Below are 21,322 nucleotides of genomic sequence, written 5' to 3'. Positions count from 1 at the left end.
TCATCAAAAAGACATAATAGTCCTAAATGTATATGTATCTAAAAACACAATTCTAAAATATGTGAAGTACACAGCAGAACTGAAGAGAGAATTAGAAAAATACATAATTCTATGTAAAAATTTCAACACCGCTCTCTCAGAAGATGAAAGTTTAGCAGATTTAAAAAAAAATCAATAAATATATTGAAGACTTGAACATCACTGACATCAATTGACTTAGCTGACATTTATAGAACATCAAAACTGCAGAATATACACCCTTTTTAAGTGCATGTGAAACATTTACCAAGATAGACAATCTGCTGTGACTTTAAAGAGACACCAATAAAGGAAATGAAATGATGCAGAGTATATATTTTCTGGCCATAACAGAATTAAATTAGAATTTAGAATCAACTGTGCTGCACCATGTTAAGTACTTGTTACTTGCTCCATCCAGTCTCACAGACATTCTGAGAGTTGAAATCGAAAGAATGACAAATGGAAAGCTTAAACCAGTTCATATATACAGTTTGCACCAGAACCACAACCTGAGCTGAAGCCTGTCTAGCACCAAATCCCATGTTCCTTCCACTTCACTCTATAGTCTTCCCAAGTAGTTCTAAGTCACAGGTACCCTCTCCCTGCCTTTTAATATTCATTGCTGAATTTTTAAATTACCTAGGCTTAAATGACAATATGAAATATCAAAAATTATCAAGATAAAGAGTGGAAACAGTCATTTCTAAAATTCAATTACATTTTAATACATAACATGACAAAAAAGGTTATCTGGAAAATTCCAAAACATGTATAAATTAAGTAACACATCTCTAAATAAATCATGGGTCAAAAAATAATTATAGAAAATTAGAAAATAATTTGAATTGAATGGTAATGAAAATTCAACATTTCATCATTTGCTTGTTTAAGCTAAAGTAGTCTAATAAGGGAAGTTTATAGCTCAATGCTTAAAGGAAAAAAAGAATTATTTAAAAATCAGTGATGTAGCTTTCAACTTCAGATGATAGAAAAGAAGAACATATTAAATGTAAAACAAGCAAAAAGAAAAATACAGAGTAAAATGAATAAGATACAAAACAGAGAAAAATAAATGAAAACACTTTTGTTCATTGAAAAATGTCAATAAAACTGGAAAACCTCTTTCTTGATTGATAAACAGATTGGATGAAAATATAAATCACTACTATCAGGAATGATGGAGGGAGAATCACTATAAATCCTGCATGCATTAAAAAAATAACAAAATGATGTAACAACTTTTTATGCCAAAAATGTGACAATGTAGATAAAGCAAAAATAACAAAATGATGTAACAACTTTTTATGCCAAAAATGTGACAATGTAGATAAAGCATGAAAAATGAATTTGAGACAAATTCTTCAAACTGACACATGAAAAAACAGAATATCCAAATAGCTACTAAAGAAACTGAATTCATAATTAAAAGCTTTCCCATAAAGAAAATGCCAGGCCCAGATAGTTTCATGGGTAACCCTTTTAAATATTTGACTAAGATGTAATATCAATTTTATACATAAGCTTTCAGATAATAGCAAAGAAGGGGTCATCATCCAATTCATATTATAAGGTCAGCATGACTTTGTTACCACGTCATTGCAAGGAAAGAAAATCTCAGACCAATATCGTTCATGAACAAATATATGAGCAAATTCCCTAACAGAAATCTTCTAAGATATTAACAAATCAAATACAGCTATATAAAAAGGGTAATAAATCCTGATGATGTTGGGGTTTATCTCAGAAATGAAAGATTATATCAACATTTTGAAATCAGTCAATGTAAAGTATAATATTAATAGAATAAAAGAGTAAAATAATATGATCATCTCAATGGATAAAAGTCTGAAAAATTTCAAGATACATTCATTATAAAAATAAAACAAAACAAAACTCTCAGCAAACTAAAAATATAAGCTTAATACTTCATGTAGATGAAGGTCGTCTACAAAAACTTGCAAGTAGCATCATACTTATTATGAAAACTGAATGTTTGCCATCTAAGATAGAAAGCAATGCAAACATAGCTGTTCTCAATTTTTTTCTGATCATGCTACAGGAGGTCCAAAAGAGTGAAACAGTCAGGAAAAAGAAACCAAAAGTAGGAAGTTTGGAAAAGCAGTAAAAGTCTGTTTATTTGTGGGCTTTCCAGGTGGCACTAGTGGAAAGAACTTCTTGACAATACAGGAAACATAAGAGACATGGGTTCCATCCCTGGGTCAGGAAGAGCCCCTGGAGGAGGGTATGGCAGCCCACTCCAGTATTCTTGCCTGGAAAATCCCAGGGACAGAGAAGCCTGGAAGGCTACAGTCCACGGAGTTGCAAAGAATCAGACATGACTAGAGCGACTTAGCATGCACATCATGATCAAGTGTATAGAAAATGCTAAGACACCAATAAATAAATAAATAAATAAACCAAACAGAAACCCTATTTAATTAGTGAATTTGGAAAAGTCAAAGGGCCATAAAAATTAATTTCATTTTTTTTCACAAATGTGAAATTTGAAAATGAAAAAATTTAAATATTATATATAATAGCATCAACAACATAATAGAGATAAATTTAACAATATGTGTGAAAGACTTGCATTGTATTGTGAAAGACCAGCATTGCTGAGAATATTCAATTAGTGCTAAATAAATTGAGATATCATGTTAATGAATTTAAAAACTCAATATTGCTAAAATTTCAATTCCCATTGAATCTATTTATAAATTAATTTGCAATTCCAATCAAATCACAGGAGCCTTTAATGTAGACATAGATAAGCTGATAGTAAAACCTACATGAAAAACTACATGGTCCCTGAATCCATCTTGGAAAAGAAAATATGGAGGAAAGGACATAAAGTATATGAGCATATGATTTCATGACTTACTTTAAAGCTGTCGGTCAAGACTAAGTAGTATTGGACTAAAGACAGACAAACAGATTAATAGAACACACTAGGGAATTCATAAATAGACTAACATTAAGAGAGTCCTTTTTTTGGCCAAGTTGTAAAATCAACTCAACAAAAAAAAGAAAAAGCGAGATCTTTCAATGTGGTTTCTGTATGGAGGAAAAAAAGACATGGTCATAAGCCTAAGTATAAAAGTCCTCATAAATGAAACATTGTTAATATAGGGTTTAGAAAAGTACCAACTATAATAGAAGAAATTAATAAATGGACTTCTTTGTCAAGGAATTCAGAGAAGGACCCCTACATATAAGTATATGAACATGAACACAGATATCACCTATGAATCTCAGCATTAGCCGGCCCAGAATAGTCTCCACAGAAGCGAACACACAGTTCTTCTGTTACTACTAAGTGCACAGAGAACCAACCATGTTATATGTAATACTAATATAATTTCAGCAGAGATCATCTGGTCTAGTAGACACACTGCTGCTGCTGCTGCTAAGTCGCGTCAGTCATGTCGGACTCTGTGCGACCCCATAGACAGCAGCCCACTAGGCTCTGCTGTCCCTGGGATTCTCCAGGCAAGAACACTGGAGTGGGTTGCCATTTCCTTCTCCAGTTCATGAAAGTGAAGGTGAAGTCACTCAGTCGTGTCCGACGCTTCTCCACCCCATAGACTGCAGCCCACCAGGCTCCTCTGTCTATGGAATTTTCCAGGCAAGAGTATTGGAGTGGGCTGCCATTGCCTTCTCCAGTAGACGCACTAGTAACTCCATATTCCTAAAGCCATTCATATTAAACCTTTGGGAACACAGCCTTCTGTGAAAGAAGAGTTACTCAAAGCAGCTCTGGTGGACACACTTCCATATCACTCCTAGATTCAACATGATTTCAGTTGATTGTTTTGATTCTATCCATCTGACACTAAGTTATTAATTTATGTTTTCCTCCATAATTGTTTCCCAAAACACATGCCTTAGAAGATGAAACCCACAAAAATGTTCCATACCTAAAGAATCTGGAATCAAGTCAATTTGAATCAATTCTACCTACTACATTTCAACTCTACTACATTCCAATTTGATATTCATATCAAATATTGACATATGAAAGAACCATGAGGCTCTGAACTAAAGTAACTTGATCAATTTCGCTTATCACTGACCTTAATTATACTTGAGTATAAGAGCCTTTGTCAAATAATACCTACAAAAATCTTGTGCAAGTAATAATAAGATCTAACATTCATTGAGCATTTAATATTTATATATGTTTATATGCCAGTAACCATGCTGAGTACTTTAAAACAACTTTGTGAAGGAGTGCTATTATTAATATTTTGCCTACTTTAAATAGAAACTGAAGCTCAGAGAGGTTAAGTGACTTTTCCAAGGTCACAGAATTGGACAGTATTCCAACACAGACCATCTGTGTCTAGAGTACAAATAATGAATTGCAGTACTATGAAGAGGCTGAGTAGTATTCTTAGGAACTTACTTTGGGAAACATTGTCTTACAACATGCAGTTCAGTCTTCTCTTTTTACACTGCCTTCTGAGGACCAGAAGAAATTAACTATTCAGAACCCATCCACTAAGTCGCCTTAAGAGGCATATATTTCAGGCTTTTGCTGTTTACTTCCTAAGTTGTAATAAAATGCTAAAGTGAAGCCTGTTTTTTTTTTTTTTTAATCAGTTTTAAAAGAGGTTTAAATCCTATTGCAAAATGCAGTAGTTTTAAATTAACATTTTTAATTTTTTTGTGTATATATTAAAGGCTCTGACTCTGACATAGGTCCAAAATGATTCTGAATGGGTTGACTTCATGTGTGATGAATCATCCTTATTATTATCTAGATCACTGAAAAACATTCATGAAAGGATTCGTTATCTAGGGTTCTTTGTTAGGTGAGAGACCCAAAGAAAATCTTAGACACAATATGTTTCAGGAGCAACAGCTAACACAAGAAAGCTTTATAATTTTTATTTATTGTAGGAAAATATAGTAATATCAACATAGAAATCATTTCACATCACTTTAAGTAATAGTTTTATTAATTTTCATTTTAGCAATTGTGGCTAGTGATGTATGAAAAACCTGCTTGAAATATTGGCACAGAGTATTTAAAATTATCATTTTTAAATTATATTTTTGAGGATTTTTATATCTTACTTAACTATTTGTATGCAATTAGACAATTGCTATTTATAATGTTTCATTACTATAGATAATGCTTCTAAGAATATCGATAGGGACATAATTCTCTTTCTGTTAAGTTACTTGTTCAAGAAAAATTCCAAAAGTATTAAGTCATATGGTATGACCAGTATTTACGACTTCTGAACCCTGCCATCAATGATTTCTAAAATTGGTCTTTACAATTCACCAGTGATATGTGGTTCTACCAGTTTTATTATATCTCTGAGAACAGGAAATATTCTTTAGTTTTCATTTTCCTTTATAGATATGATGCTGTGCCTCATTATCATAATCATATGAAACTTTTAAGTCACATATGGGCATTAAATACTAAAACCATAAGATATTTTCAGTATCATTATATAAATGGAAACTCGCAAGATTTTTCATTCAAGTTTAATTCATCACTACATGTCAGAATGTGCTAAGTGATAGAGCTTTTGTTGTCAATTTCTCCTTTTTCTTTATTCACTGGAGGGTTGCATTTGGACTTCACACATTCATCTGCTGAGTGCATCCATTACCTTTCTGTTTCACATTGGCTGGTCTGTCAACCTCCCCTTTGGCATTTCTGGCATGACAGACATAGTTGCGCTTCAGATCCTCAGCAGTAACTTTCTTGATGCTCAAAAGCTGAGTTCTTGTCTCGTCTTCTGTTACTTTCAGAATTACACTAGGAGTAGGAGAAAGAAAATTAAAGCATTAGTGAGATTCAAGGGCCAAAGGCTGTATGTAAATCAGAAAAGTAGACAATTATATATCTCCCAGGTGAGGACAGACAGAAGGTCAATAAGCTGTGTTGCTCATTATCCTGAAGATACAAAAGGAGACTAATCTCTGGATTCTAATATCATTTTTTACCATCTATACTACACACAGTCCCAATATCTAGATTCAACACCCAGCATTAGCATCATACTACAGGTCACTCTGCAAAGTGAAGGGTCTCCTTTCCTCAAATATATGAGGCAGGATGCAGCATTGATTCAGTGAGAGGCTTCTGAGGCCTGACACCTTTGAATTTTGACTGAGGTTTTGAATTTACTGGTTATGTACTTTGAGCATGGTAAGTAATCTTTCCATGTCTTAGTTCCTCCTTTGAAAAGGAGGAAACTGACAATACCTACATAGTGCATTGCATGTGTTAACTTACTCAAGAATTCTGAGGATTGAGTATGTTAATTCATAAGTATTAGAACAATGCATGCATGCATGCTAGGTCACTTCAGTCATGTCTGACTCTTTGCAACCCTATGGACTTTAGCCCGCCAGGCTCCTCTGTCTATGGGATTCTCCAGGCAAGAATGCTGGAGTGGGTTGCTATTCCCTTCTCTAAGGATCTTCCCGACCCAGGGATTGAACCCATGTCTCTTATGTCTCCTGCACTGGTAGGTGGGTTCTTTACCACTAGCGTCACCTGGGAATCATTAGAACAATGCTTAATAAATATTCATATAAGCTATTATCTCACAGTAATAGTTGATGCATTTCAGGGATTCCCAAAACTTGGATTTTGCACACAGATAGAACATTTTGGTCAAAATTCTGAAGCCTCTTGGTTATATCCTAAAGAAAGAAAAAACTTCTCAGAGCAAGTAAACTTTCTGAAAATAAGTATGTCCAATTCTCTGCAAGTCAGAGATCAAGCGCTTTGGGTCTAAGATCAAGACTGAAGATCTCTCTGAACTACTGTGCTCAAAAGGAAAAAAATAAATAAAAATTCTCTCTCTTACAGTTGACTGACATCCAGGTTCTTATGAGGTTTACTGTCAGTCATGAAAATTTGGTTAAGGGCTGTGATGGAGTTAACCTAAGTTGAACTGCACTGCTCAACAATGAACAGTGACTTGTGTTTCAATAGCAGCAAGGAGGAACAGTATGATTGTCATTACTATTCATCCCGTATTTTTATAAGGGTTGGAAGCACAATGTTCAGAATTCCTGAAATGGTCAATAACTCTCCTTCTGTGCATTCAGTCACATCTTTCATCAATTCCTTTAGCAAAAACTGCTCCAATTTCAGGAAACTCCTTCTGTATCATTAAATATGTTCTGTTCCTTGAACCTCTACACCTTTGTGCACGATGTAAAAAAAAAAAAATTATGTTCTTTTTTCTTTTTACCAGGAACATGCTTTTATTTCTTTTTCCAGTGCATTTCTACTTATCCTTCAAATCTTTATTTAGGCCATGTATCATCTGAGAAGTATTACCTAACTCCCTAAAGCTGACTGGAACTTCCAACTAAATCTTTCCTAATATCCAATACTTCCCTTTTATTGTATTTATCACATTATACTAACATCTCTGTTGTATCATTGCTATACCTGTAAAATCTACTCAGGAACTAAGTATCTTGCATGTTACCCGATGATACTTTATAATTTCTGTATAAAGTCTGAGTTTACTACTAAGGAATAAATATCTTTTAACTCCTTGAATTCAAGTAACCCAAGATCTATCAGCACAGAGATGATAAGGTGTAAGTTTTCAGAACTACTTTGTCATGCAGTTAGCTGCTCATTTTTATTTATTGTTGCAGTCTTCCTTGCCAAATCAAGCTACTTCAAAAAATGTCATGTTTATTTACGTCATGACCCAGCTTGTTATTTTAAAAGTGAGTTATATTACCACCTCATCCACTTAAAAAATAAAATTCAAAGAACATTAGTGTTTCTAGTCAATATTAAAAATTATCACTTATAAATGTGATATATATGCTATGAAAATTAAGAAAGGAGATGAAGGAGATAGGAAATACATGCTTACTGTGAGATAAGGAACTAACACAACTATCTGAGGCACAAAAACATAGGCCCAGACTCCAGACTTGAGAAACAGAATAGGGTCATGCTGGCAAGCTTTCATCTATATACAACTCTAAATCCTGCCCTTTTCATTCATATAGGATATTCATTTCAACTACTTTCAAGTGGGTATCATAAAGATATAATCATCAGGTAGTATCTGGGGCTTGGATTACAAGTCCGAGAATCCTGTTTTGGGATATAGCTACTAAAGACTTGAAAATTAGGCTGATTTTTGTTACTGACAGGCAAAAATTAGAATTTTCATCAACCAGCAAAAACCAGAAGGCATTAGGTTGAGGAACAAGGGTTAGTCACCCCCTTGTCAGTGTCAATGATACCTTTCATTAACAGATACGTCAATAGTGGTGTCCTCTGGCTTTTTCCCATCAATGGTCCACCAAATCTCATTGCGAGAGTCCTTCAGGTAACTAAAATAGACTTTACAGGGAATGAGTAGCTCTTCTCCTAAAAAAAAAAAAACAAGTTAACTCATCAGTTTGTAACCGTCACATGGTTATATTGGTTGTATGTTGTGATTAATCAGAAGTTATAAAAGTTTTATGTGCCTGCAAGCTTACTTCTGACTAATTTTCAAGTGGACTAAAAGATAATGTACCATACTTCATTGCAAAACAAACAAACCAGGAAAAGGACAGCAGCTTTTTATGTAAAATTATTAGAATGCCCATCTTTTAATAGAGCCGGTATGTCTTAAAATGACAGTATTTGTTCAAAAAGGCTCTGATAATATTTCTTTTTTTAGCCCTAAACCTCCATGGACTACTCTTCTCCTTTGTTATTTCCCTCACCAACAATGAGAGATTGAGAAATGGTTATCCAGATATTTGGTCCTTGGCCCAGAGAAGATGGGGCAACGCCATCGCTGAGAGGACTGACCAGGCAGGCTGCATCTTGAAATATTCAGGTTATCACGGTTCAGTCAATGAGCTTAAAGACAACTTACAAATAGAAATGCTATGTTACCCTTCTGAGATGGAACATGGTGAAGACAGGGGGAGTCTCTAGGCAAAACATGGTAATAATAATTGTAACAACAGCAGCAGACTCATTGAGGATTTTCAATGATTCCCTGTGCTAAATGTTTTGGCTACTTATCAATAGATGCACTTAATTTTAACAAGGTATTATGAATTATTTTTTAAATTAATGTTTTACAGATGCAAAAGTTGAAGCATAAATGCTATCCCAAGGTCAAATTGCAAATAAGTGGCAGACCAGGATTTCACCCAGACTGACCTTCTGTTTTTGTTTCCCCAGAACAGTTCTGTTTTATGCTTGCTTTCCTAGTTAGTTATTAATATCGACTACTTTCATTCTCAAAAGGTGTCCAGGTTGAGATGATAAATTATACTGTCATCCCAATTTGAACTCAGGTTTGTCTCACTGAGTGGTCCTACTCTAGCCTCTCTTCCAATGCAAGGTTCTTATGCCATTCTCTAGACAGTTGCCTATAACAATATGTAGAAAGATAAAGTGACCACGGATTCAGGCATGCTTTTGTAACCATAATATGACAGACAGAGGAAAGGCATTTAGATGACTAATATGGGTTTACCCTGATGCCAGAAAGAATGTTCATATTAATATATAAAACTGAGTTTAGAAAATCTGGTCCATCCAGGGTTGGCAGACTCCCTCAGTGTGGTCTTGTTTCTTTTCACAAGGCAGATCACTATTTGAAGCTGTACCTTAATTTGAGGGGATTATTGTTCTCCCTCTGGATTGAACAGTGCTTCTGTTATCTTTAGTATATTTTAAACAAATTTTTTATCTTTCATTGGGTTGGAATTGAATATATTGGGAAGGATATGATATAGTGAAGTCCCTCAGTCGTGTCCAACTCTTTGTGACCCCGTGGACTGTAGCCTACCAGGCTCCTCCATCCATGGGATTCTCCAGGCAACAATACTGAAGTGGGTTACCATTTCCTTCTCCAGGGGATCTTCCCAACCCAGGGATTGAACCCAGGTCTCCCACATTGGAGGCAGATGTTTTAACCTCTGAGCCACCAGGGAAGCCCATATATTGGGAAGGATATGATATAAAGGATGTTAAATTTGTCTATGGTTTTCAAGTTAACTTGAGAGGCTTTGTATCAGAAGAATAACATATTATACCTTAACTGGTCAGTTCCAAATAATTTTTGTATAGATTGAAAAAATATGAAGACTAAAAGGAGACCAAGATAGCCAGTGTAAACATTTGACAGTGTTTAAATCAAGAGGTACTACTAGATTTCTTGTTACCTGTTGAATTCCCAGTTCTGCCTCCAGTTCTACTCCCCACTCCTTTGCAGTGGGGTAGAAGTTTAAGGAAGTCTTTTGCTCATGTTGAAGTTTCAGTAAACCAGAACCCTGCACAGGCTAAAGTTTGCATCAAACGGAAGTCACTAATCAGGAGAGGAAAACTGCTCACAGAGGGAAAAGGGAGCATCTGCCCTGAGAGAAGCAGAGAATATCCCTGAGCTGCCCAAGAGATCAAAAAAGAGCTCATCCCCAGAGCTGATTTGGTTTCTGATAACACTTCTCTTTCAATTCATGTGTTTCTCTACAACAGCTCTCTATGCTCTTGCATTAACTTAAGTGACATTTTAGTCATTGTAATTAAGAGAATCTAACTGATATTCAGAGGCACATCTGTAATTACCTGGTTCTTTCTCGTAGACCACATGATCATCAGGTGAATAGATGTGGGGAGGCATTGCATCGTTTGGGGAACCTGTGGGAGAGAGGAAGGAACCAAGGGAGATGATGTCAAATCATGGACCTTTAATTTCACATAACCTATTTCAAAAATCTGCTCTTCTGTGAAGATTGCCCAACTTCCTGGCACAATTTGTCCATTCTTGAAAGGACCCACAGTTCCATGTACAATCAATTACAACACTTCTTTCACTTAAAACAAGCAAACAAAGGGCAAACAATACATTAAGTATTCTTCATGTTTCAGACAGAACTATTTTATCCAGTATTTTTGCTTTCCAAAGCCTAAATATATGTGGTAGATTTCTTTCTCATACTACTTAGCAATTAATCGATTTCAAGTCTTCCTCAATTGTTTCTTTTCTACATATTTCTCTTCAATATGCTCTGAGTGTCTAGCTTGGAAATTGGTTAAATAAGTAAGCATTCATTAATGAATGAACAAATGGAAAATTCAAAATCACAATTGTGAGGTCAGCACGGAAGTCTACCTGTTATCTAGTTATCAGTTGAATGTTCATTTGTAGGACTGCTGCTTTTTATAACATGAAGCAGTCTTTTTATAACATTAAATTCAGTCTTATTTTTCTTCTGTATTAGTCCCCAACTCAGTAGTATTTCAAAGGTAAGCACAGAAAAAGGAGGCGTGATTACAAAATTATTTGATTTGAATTTTATCTGCACTGCGTTAAAGCCCTTTCATACATTATGCTGAACTTGGTGTCAGACTATACAGAAAGTCCTAAACAAAAAAGGCAGAAGCCTGGGATTTAGAATTACTTCTCCACTAACACAGGGGGCTTCTCTAAGAGGGTTAGTTTCTGTTGTTGGGCCTCAATGGTTCCATCTGTTAAAATATAGGGTATGGAAAACCTCACTCTGATATGGTGTCATTTTTATTAACAACACAGTGGGCATGCTGTGCTTGGTCGCTCAGTCATGTCTGACTCTTTGAGACCCCATGGACTGCAGCCCCCAGGCTCTTCTGTCCATGGGGACTCTCCAGGCAAGAATACTGGAGTGGGTTGCCATGCCCTCCTCCAGGAGATCTTCCAGACCAAAAGGGATCAATTCCAGGTCTCCTGCATTGCAGGCAGATTCTTTACCCTCTGAGCCATGAGGGAAGCCTACAGTGAGCACAGTAGTATTATATTTAGGGCTCTCCTCTAAATGTTATCTATCCTGAGACTGGTTATATTGATTTCTAGGTCTGCTAGGAGCCTGTTGACTCTGTTTGTACACTGTCTTTCCCATTTCTCTAGTTTCTCATCCACAAAGAAAGCAATGGTTGAACACTGCTAACAAATATCTTCAGCACTAGCTACAGAAGTTCTAGTACCCCCAAAATTCATAGTTTACTTAATTCAAATAAAAAACTGTTTTTTCTTTTTTACAATATTAACCATTAGTCATTAAGCTTCTACTGTTTGCCTGAAATTGACTTAATACATACACCACTAGCATATTATGTATATTATTTCTAATATTCTGAGCTCTACCAAATGTTAGGCTGTTGTAGTCCCAGAGTATAGGAAAGTCATATTGCTAAAAAATGGCAATGGTATAATTTGAGAACAGATAAGTCTGGCACTCTTTTCACTCCTCAAGCTGTCTTTACTTCATTCATCCACATATTCATTCAGTAGAACAATAGTTGTTATATGCCTGCTATGCATGTGGAGTTGCTGAGACCTTGGAATAGTACAGTAAACATAAAAGCTAAGCTACTTTTCTTTCAGAATTTACATACTTCTTTATAACAAAATATTAAGAGCCTGAACAAAATTATTGCACTTTGCTGTGTGCACTTAATACAAATCATGCTTACCCACCACCTTTACAGTCTGAGTTCTGGTGAGAGTGAAGGTACGTCCGTTTTCTGGATATGTGACCACACATGTGTAATCTCCATTATTTGAAACCATGGCTATGATAAAGCTCAAGTTCATGCCTTCCGGTAGTACATTATTAAAGTTATGTATTTTACGACAGCCCTAAGAAGAAGTAAAGTAAAATATGTTTACTATTGAGATACATGCATAGAAAATATACAAACACATATATGCACATCTAACTTTGTACAGAACACAGACATATCTATGCTGGCTACACTTTTTACAAAACTATTTTGGTCCTATATTTGATGATTTTCTGCTAAGAAAGAGTGCAGTAATTTTTATTACCCTTTCTATAAAAGGAAAATTAATATTCTTAAACTGAAATATGAATTCAAAAGCACAAGGTTCCTGTCTCAAGACCTAGTATTCAAATTCTGGGAATTTCAAATTAATAGTAAAGCAAGGTCAAAGTTTCAAAAAAAAAAATGGTTAAGGAAGCTTAAGCAAATGCATACACTGCTACTTAAAAAAACAATTATTTTTCAATATTTCTTCACTGATTATGTTAACTCAGAGTACAGTCATGATGACAAGCTAGGCTCTGCTTTAGATGTCTGGTTTTGGCATTCTTGATCATTCTGTTGAATCACCAGATCAGTTATTTCCAAACTTCTTTGTTTTTCTTCTGTTTATCCTATTTCTTAATTTGAATAGTATAGAGTCCAGAATTTAAAAGTAGAATATATTTTATGAGTCTTAGCAAGAGTTTATTTGCACTCTAATTCATATTTTCACATAACTCAGTTGCTTTTTAAAATTTTGATGTTGAAATATCTCATTCAACATAACTAGAATCCTGTTTCGGATCTCTCATCCCCGCTAATTGGCTGTATTGTTTTACTGTTTTCCTTTAAAGAAGAGAACCAATACATCGTATGTGACAAAAATATGCATTGAACATTTACTTTTAGAAAAACTTGTGTTTTTCTTTTAAAAATCAATACTTTATTTATGACAAAAAGAATTGGGCATCCTTAAGGTACTCCAGATCTTTAAAAGTCTCAGAGTCTATTACCAGCTTATACTTTCAATTTCCTATGTTCATATATTTAACTTTAATTCTTGTATCTTCGAGTTTTTCTTACTTCAATTCCTGGAGCATATGTTTTGAAATATGACAGTTACACTAAGTGGCACATTTTGTAATTCTCTGTCATAAGAAATAACATTTTTTAAGAACAGTACTAAACTTCTGACTCATGGTGATGATCATCAAGAGGAAGATGACATATACTCAGTTATCTTCCTGAATATGAATACAATTTATCCTGTTTTGATAAGCAGTGCCTTTAGACAATTGTCACCTCAGCACAGTATTTCAACACTCTAAAGTTATCACAAACTATAAGGCAACAAAGCCCTGTATTCTTATAATAAATTTATGTCATATTTGGTTTAAATTGAGTTTATACTATCTATAGAACTATTTAATTTTTCTAGAAACTTTTGGTTAAACAGTTCAAAGTTATTTTCCTCTTTCATGTGTTAGCTTAGCTATTCTTAAGTCCATGTGAAGTAGATAAATCAGATTAAATATGCCTTAGTTTTACAGGTGGAAAACAATGAGATAGATAAAGAGATATTCTAGATAACACAGTGCAGAGCTAAAACCCATTTTTTTTAGACAGCTGAGTAAAGGTCTTTCACTAGCTTCTTAATGAGAATGAACACTAATCTTGATCCATTAGTTGAGGCTGAAAAAAATTATACTGAGACCTGTGCATTGGAAGGACTGATGCTGAAGCTGAAACTTCAATAATTTGGCCATCTGATGCAAAGAACTGACTCATTTGAAAAGACCCTGATGCTGGGAAAGATTGAAGGCAGGAGGAGAAGAGGATGACAGAGGGTGAGATGGTTGGATGGCATCACTGACTCAATGGGCATGAATCTGAGTAAACTCCGAGAGTTGGTGATGGACAGGGAGGCCTGGCGTGCTGCAGTCCATGGGGTCGCAAAGAGTCAGACACGACTGAACGTCTGAATGGAACTGAACTGTGCTTAGATGTACTGCATCATTGTATCCTTATTCCAAATTTAGCAAGTCTAGAATGTTCTTATGCTCATTTTACAGATGAAAATACAAAGGCCTATAAAGGTTAAGTGATTGCCATTATCATAGAGCCAGGCAGTATCAGAGCTGGAATTTAAACCTAGATCTACATGTTTTGAGGGACTTGCTCTTAATCCCACCAGACACTATCTCCCCACCCACTGTGGTTCTGACCCACCTGGGACCAGTCCCAGTATTAATAGTGTGATGTGGTTCTTATATGAGCTTAATTCTTAAAATTAGCGGTAATCTGGAAAAACATAGTTTTTGGCATGAGAAGTTAGCTATTAATACTAAACTTGTCAACAGCACTCCTTAAAAAAATGTTAAAAAATATTTTTTACACACTGTAGTATATATATATACACATATATATGCATATATATATGTCAATAGAAGAAACTATAACACAATATTGTGAAGCAATTATACTCTAATAAAAGAAAATCCAAGACAGTCAAAAGGTTAAAAATATTTCATATTTTTCAAATCAGTAAAACAAAAACACACACAAAATTTTTTTTAACTCACCAAATATCATTTCTGTAAAAACTATTTAAAAACATATTGCTTTAGGAGATATAGTATGTGCTACAATTATAAAGAAATGCTTCAGAATCAAAGTCTTCTCATTCATTCCTTCACCCGTGAATATTAATCAATAAACTGCATGCCAGGCACTTTTCCAGGTTCTGAGTGTACAGCACTGAATAGAACAAGAGTCAGGCCTCATGGACTTCTCATTAACAGAGAAATGGAATCTGACACATCTAAATTGCAAGGAAAATGTTACAAAACAAGTGTGTATTGATCTCTTGCTAGAGTCCTCTTTCTCTTCACCTTATTCCATCTCTTGAGGATGAACTTGAAATTTGGGCTGAATATGCCTGACTATCATTGGTTCTATGTACCAGTATTGTAAGTCAAGTTCTATGGGATTTTCTCTTCTTTCCATAAGGTAATATAAAAATGTAAGCCAAGGACAGGTTTTCTTGGAGCTGATTTGATTGGAAAAATATTTCAAATTGAGGAACATTCCATACAAAGGAGTGGAAAACTTTTGGAGTCTAATCTACCATTCAGAAAAATCAGATCATTCAAAATTAAATTAACAACAAAAACAATAAAAAGCTATTAAACCTACAACATGTTAGAAGAGGAAATGAATAAAATATTATATACATTATAGGTTTTTATGTATGTAGTGGGGGTAGCTTAAGGGCATTGTTGAACTAAAAACACCCATTAACTTTAGCCTGTAGTATCTGATGAGCTCTGCTTTTTATAAGCATCTGCTTCTCGAGGCCCTTCATGGACCTAAGACATAAAGGGAATTTTTGAACATAATGCATTATTCCTGAAAATAAATCCTTCATATTTTTGGTGATTTCAAAATCATTCACTTGGAATCCAGAAAAAAAAACTATGAACAGAGATCTTGATACTCAAAAAATAATAAAAATACATTTCCAAATATAAGAAATAGGTTAACAACATGTGGATTCCCCTATAAAGGAGACATCTGACTAGAAGACAAGTCATTCACTGAGTTGAGCCATCAGTTCCTCATTCTGCATTTGAAAGAGAGAAGTTAAATGAGAGCAACTCTTCAACCATGTAATGGTAGCCTTGGCAACCTACAGCAGTATATAGGTAAAGATAAGCACAAGAAATGATTTTGAGATCCTTAAGAGGAAATAAATCATGTGTGAGGTATGGGGTGTGGGTGGGCAGATGGCATGACTATATAAGAACAAATATTTCCATTCAGTAAGCCTACAGTTTTCAAAGAACTCTGTTAAGGCACAATGATGGAAAAGACACAGTTCTTAACCTACAGATGGAGATATGCAGTCTAGTGAAAGACTGCAACAAATACTATGAAAGGCATACTGGGATGGGGAAGTGGAGGAAGAAGACCGAACAGAAAACGTTTAGAAAATCTTCATGGAAAAAGAAGATCTGAACTGGATCTTAAAGGACAGGTAGATTATTAAATCAATCAGGAAGAGAGAAGACATGGAGAGGTACCCTCCAAGGACAGAAAAAAGTACAAACAACCTCCCTTTACTACTCTTATAGCATTTTGCTATCCATGTTAGCACTTAACTAACTTCAACATAATCATCTCTTTTCATTTATCTTATCTCTTTCTCAGAAAATTTACTTCTGTGGAATAAAGTGGGGGGCAGGCAGATTAGTACTTCACCTGCACAGCCAGCAACTGCTCAATGCTGGACACACAGTAAATGCTCAATATATCGGTGTTGCATGATCAAAATTATAAACTGAACCAGAGAAGCAAAGACACAATACATGGAGCTGCAAGCTCACATGGAATGCAAATGATAATAAGATGGTGAATATACAGACTTATAAAGATATGGGATGGGTGAGTTATAGGATGAGTGGGGAAGTAGAAGAAAGGATAAAAAGAGTTAAGCTGAGATACGAGGATGGAAGAGTCAAAAATATCTACTGACATTTTTGCTCCCAAAATTAAGTTGTTATAAAATACACCACACTTGTTCAAAAAGGCTCATAAGAGTTTTATACACCAGTCACTTTCAGTGAGCAGAACTATGTCACGCAATATTTGTGCAATAAAAATTGACAAAATCCCCTCTAGGTGTCAGCCATTGAGTTAGAAGGTAGGCATTCAGTAGCCAGTAAAAACAGAAATGGCACTTATTTCCATGATATCTTCTAGTCCAAACTAACTCATTCAATTTTTAATCAATTCCTAAATACAAAGTACATTGACTCAGTTTTGTGATATGTGCTTGATAATCAAGGGAAAGCAAAAGAGAGAAGACACTACTTCATACAGAAGAGAGGAATGCAATCATTACAGTAACAAAGATGAGATATAAATTAAGTGCCATGAAAACATAGAGTGGGTGATTCATCCAGCCTAATTCACCTTGAAAGCATCATAGATATTTGAACTGAGTTTAAGTTTAAAAGATGAACCTTTAGGTCCTCAGAAGCTCTAAAACTATATGTAAAATGCTGCGTGTATATATGCATATATGGAATTGTGCATATGTGTGTGCCCAACTCTTTGAGATCCTATGGACTGTGGCCTGCTAGGTTCCTCTGCATGGAATTAAATAGGTATAATTTGGAAAGAAAATATGATACATAATTTCTTTATATAATAGACTAAGTAAGTGCTGTACTATGCTAAGTTGTGTCATACTCTGCGACTGCATAGACTGTAGCCTACGAGGCTCCTCTGTCTATGGGATTTTCCAGGCAAGAATACTGCAGTGGCTTGCCACTTCCTCTTCCAGAGGATCTTCCTGACACAGGGATCAAACCCATGTCTGCTGCATTTCCTGCATTGGCAGGTGGATTCTTTACCACTGAACCACCTGGGAAACCATACTTTCTTTATACCAAAGGTTAAATATCACTATATAGGGACTGTAGGGAAAGGAAAGAGATAAAGAACCGACCAAACTAAGTTGTCAGATCAAACTGAAATGAGCACTTTAAAAATAACATCTATTACATAGGCCTTGCACTAACTTCCTGATAATATTTGCTATGCCAACAAGAAGGCCAACCCTGGCACTGTTTCAGAAATGCGCTTTACTGATGGGTCTTTCCAAAGATTTTCCTATTCCCTAACAGGTTTCTAAACAATATCCAACCAATTGTGAACAATTTCATACTGAAAATTAAAGGTAGATATAAAACACCAATTTTAATGATTATACCAAGGACACGGACAACAAGCTTTTTTTGAAAATTGATATCCAGAATGGTATCTATACTGTTATATAGCAATTGAGAGCATTTCAGCAGCTGCTATAAATGTAACACCCAAAGAATTCAATAAAGTGGTCTCTCCAATTCTCAGGAAGAAAGGGACTTTGTTTTCATAAAGTGTCTTTGGGGAAAAAAAATTCAAATATCCAATTATAACAACGAGGAAGAGTAACTACCCATTAATATGAACATCAAAATGACTTGTCTTATTTTAAAGCTCATGTGTCCAAAACATTTAACAATAATAGTGAAAACAACAAGATCATACTTACCTGTGCCATGACCACTATATATCTGGTAGGCTCTGTGAATAAACAGGCAGCCTCCAATTTATATACATGTTGTGTTTCAGAAGTTCTTTCAGAAGCTGGCTATTTGAAATTCAATAAATGACTTACAAACTGCAGTTTGCTTTTCCAGGTTAGTTACAAATACTGGCTTACTCAACATTTGCTGAACATTGATTTCACTTACAAGACTGTTGAATTAGAGAACTGTGAATTCTGGGCCCTGGATGAAGAAAACTGTGCCATGCTGAAGACGAGGAGAGAAGGGAAGACATGTGGAGGAAGAAAGCAAAATCCTGCCCCATTTCCCTAAGACTCCAAGACAGAAATGTTGGATTTTCTATTCCTTCCGATCTCAGTTTTTCTGAGCTCCTTCTGATTTCCCAGGGTCCTCTTTTCATAGGTTTCCTTATGTCTCACAGTCCAGTCTACAGCCCAGTCTGTGTTCAAAGATAGTCTTCCTCTTCAAAGTGCCCTTTGTCCGAGAAGTAAAGACTGGACCAACCTTCTCTGTGGCCTTTCTGGAGAGCACAGGCCTGGAATCACACAGAACTGGCCGGCAATTCCAGATTCGCATCTTATCAGGGGGATTGCTTTGAGTAGATTATATAAGAATATAAAAGTCTGGGCTCTTGATACAGATTGCATAGCATTGAATTTTGGACAAATCACTCAACCACTCCACACTCCAGTTTCCTTGACTATCAAATGGAGAAAATAGAGTCTACTTTGAACTGAGATAACTGAGTGAGATTATTAAAGCATTTAGAATTCCTGTGCTCAATAAATGTTAGTGATTATTGTTTGTATCTCCAAACATCTGTTTCCTAATCTACATAAGGATAATATCTATCTTGAAGGATTGTGATGAGTATTATGTATGATGGTATTTAAAGTACATAGCACAATGTATTGCCCTAGTGGAATGAAAGAAATATTCAGTTCAGTTCAGTTCAGTTCAGTCACTCAGTCGTGTCTTGACTCTTTACAACCCCACATACTATAGCATGCCAGGCTTCCCTGTCCAACACCAACTCCCAGAGCGTGCTTAAACTCATGTCCATTGAGTCAGTGATGACATCCAACCATCTCATTCTCTGTCATCCCCTTCTTCTTCTGCCTTCAATCTTTCCCAGCATCAAGGTGTGTTCCAATGAGTCTATTCTTCACATCAGGTGGTCGAAGTATTGGAGTTTCGACTTCAGCATCAGTCCTTCCAATGAATGTTTAGGACTGATTTCCTTTAGGATTTACTGGTTTGATCTCCTTGCAGTACAAGGGACTTTCAAGAGTCTTCTCCAACATCACAGTTCAAAAGCATCAATTCTTCGGTGCTCAGCTTTCTTTATGGCCCAACTCTCACATTCATGCATGACTACTGGAAAAAACATAGCTTTGACTAGATGGACCTTTGTTGGCAAAGTAGTGTCTCTGCTTTTTAATATGCTGTGTAGATTTGTCACAGCTTTTCTTCCAAGGAGCAAGCATCTTTTAATTTCATGACTGCAGTTACAATCTGCAGTGATTTTGAAACCCAAGAAAATAGTCTCTCACTGTTTCCGTTGTTTCCCCATCTATTTGCCATGAAATGATGGGACCGGATGCCATGATCTTAGTTTTTCGAATGTTGAGTAAAATGAAAGAAACATTAGTTTCCTTTTTTCAATTCATTAGCTTTCATCCTTCCACTAACAGGGAAGCAAATTTGCTGGAATTGATGAATGTGTCTTTTAACTACTATAGAGTTATTTGTATTGCTAAATGAGACAATTTCTATGATGTCAAGGTAAGGAATTCAGTTGGAAACAACAAAGAGGACTATTATAGGAGGGCCAAGATACCTTGGTGGATGCAGGGAGTGACTATTTAAAGTAGAAAGCAACATAGACAAAAAAAGTAGCAGCATGTGATTGGAGAATGCAGTTACCAAGAGACTTGATTTTATTCCCAGAATGGAAGCACTCTTAGGAGTAAAGCTCTTGATCAATTACCAAAATGTAAAGAAATTAAAGGCAGTATAACACACATCAATAGCAGCTTTTTTCATAATCAGAGAATAGAAAGGATGGATGGTTACTGTTATCTTCTTTAGTCACCTGCACATTGTTGGGTATCTGCCATGGTCATGATTTTATCACCATGATTTTATTTCTTAGTCTTCTTTCCAGGCTTTCAGGCTTTATTCACTCCATGAACATTCCCTCCAGATTTGTATCTTAGCCCTTTTCTCACTTTATTTTTCCTATTTAAGGGCTTCAACTATCACATAAATGCATCCAGTTCTCTGCCTCCAGCTTTGAGTTCTTTTTTAATAAGCTCCAGACCCATACACATGTAGCCACTATTAGCCACTGCCATCTAGATGTCACATGGATAAGTTCAACTCATATGACAGGATCTAAATTCATTACTTGTCCCCCAAATCTGTTTCTCCTCTGCTATTTCATATCTTGATTAATAGCACTGACACTTGTCCAATCAGGAAAGCCAGAGATCTGGGAATTATCAGAGATACAGAGATGGACATGGCACAATTTTGCCCTCAATAAACAGTCAAACTCATAGAATGCCTATATGCAAACCTCTCTTTTTAAAACCAATAATAAATTCTCTTATAAAACTCATAATTCTACTTTTTGATAAGAATA

General features: G+C 35.5%; 1 protein-coding gene across 4 annotated transcripts in view; it reads right to left on the bottom strand.

The window, feature by feature from the left end:
• Nucleotides 1-21,322, bottom strand: part of IL1RAP (interleukin 1 receptor accessory protein) — a 140,401-nt gene that overhangs the window by 18,729 nt on the left and 100,350 nt on the right. For all 4 annotated transcript variants that reach the window (XM_061166827.1, XM_061166826.1, XM_061166825.1 and 1 more), the window contains 4 exons: nt 12,488-12,653; nt 10,604-10,675; nt 8,275-8,401; nt 5,652-5,800 (listed from right to left, as the gene is read on the bottom strand). In XM_061166827.1, coding sequence (XP_061022810.1) covers nt 5,652-5,800; nt 8,275-8,401; nt 10,604-10,675; nt 12,488-12,653 — 514 coding nt within the window. The remainder of the gene's footprint in view (nt 1-5,651; nt 5,801-8,274; nt 8,402-10,603; nt 10,676-12,487; nt 12,654-21,322) is intronic.

The sequence above is a fragment of the Dama dama genome, chromosome 19 (assembly GCF_033118175.1).
Source record: "Dama dama isolate Ldn47 chromosome 19, ASM3311817v1, whole genome shotgun sequence".
NCBI lineage: Eukaryota > Metazoa > Chordata > Mammalia > Artiodactyla > Cervidae > Dama > Dama dama.
Note: the sequence above shows the minus strand (reverse complement) of the source record. Positions and strands in the feature narration are given on the sequence as shown.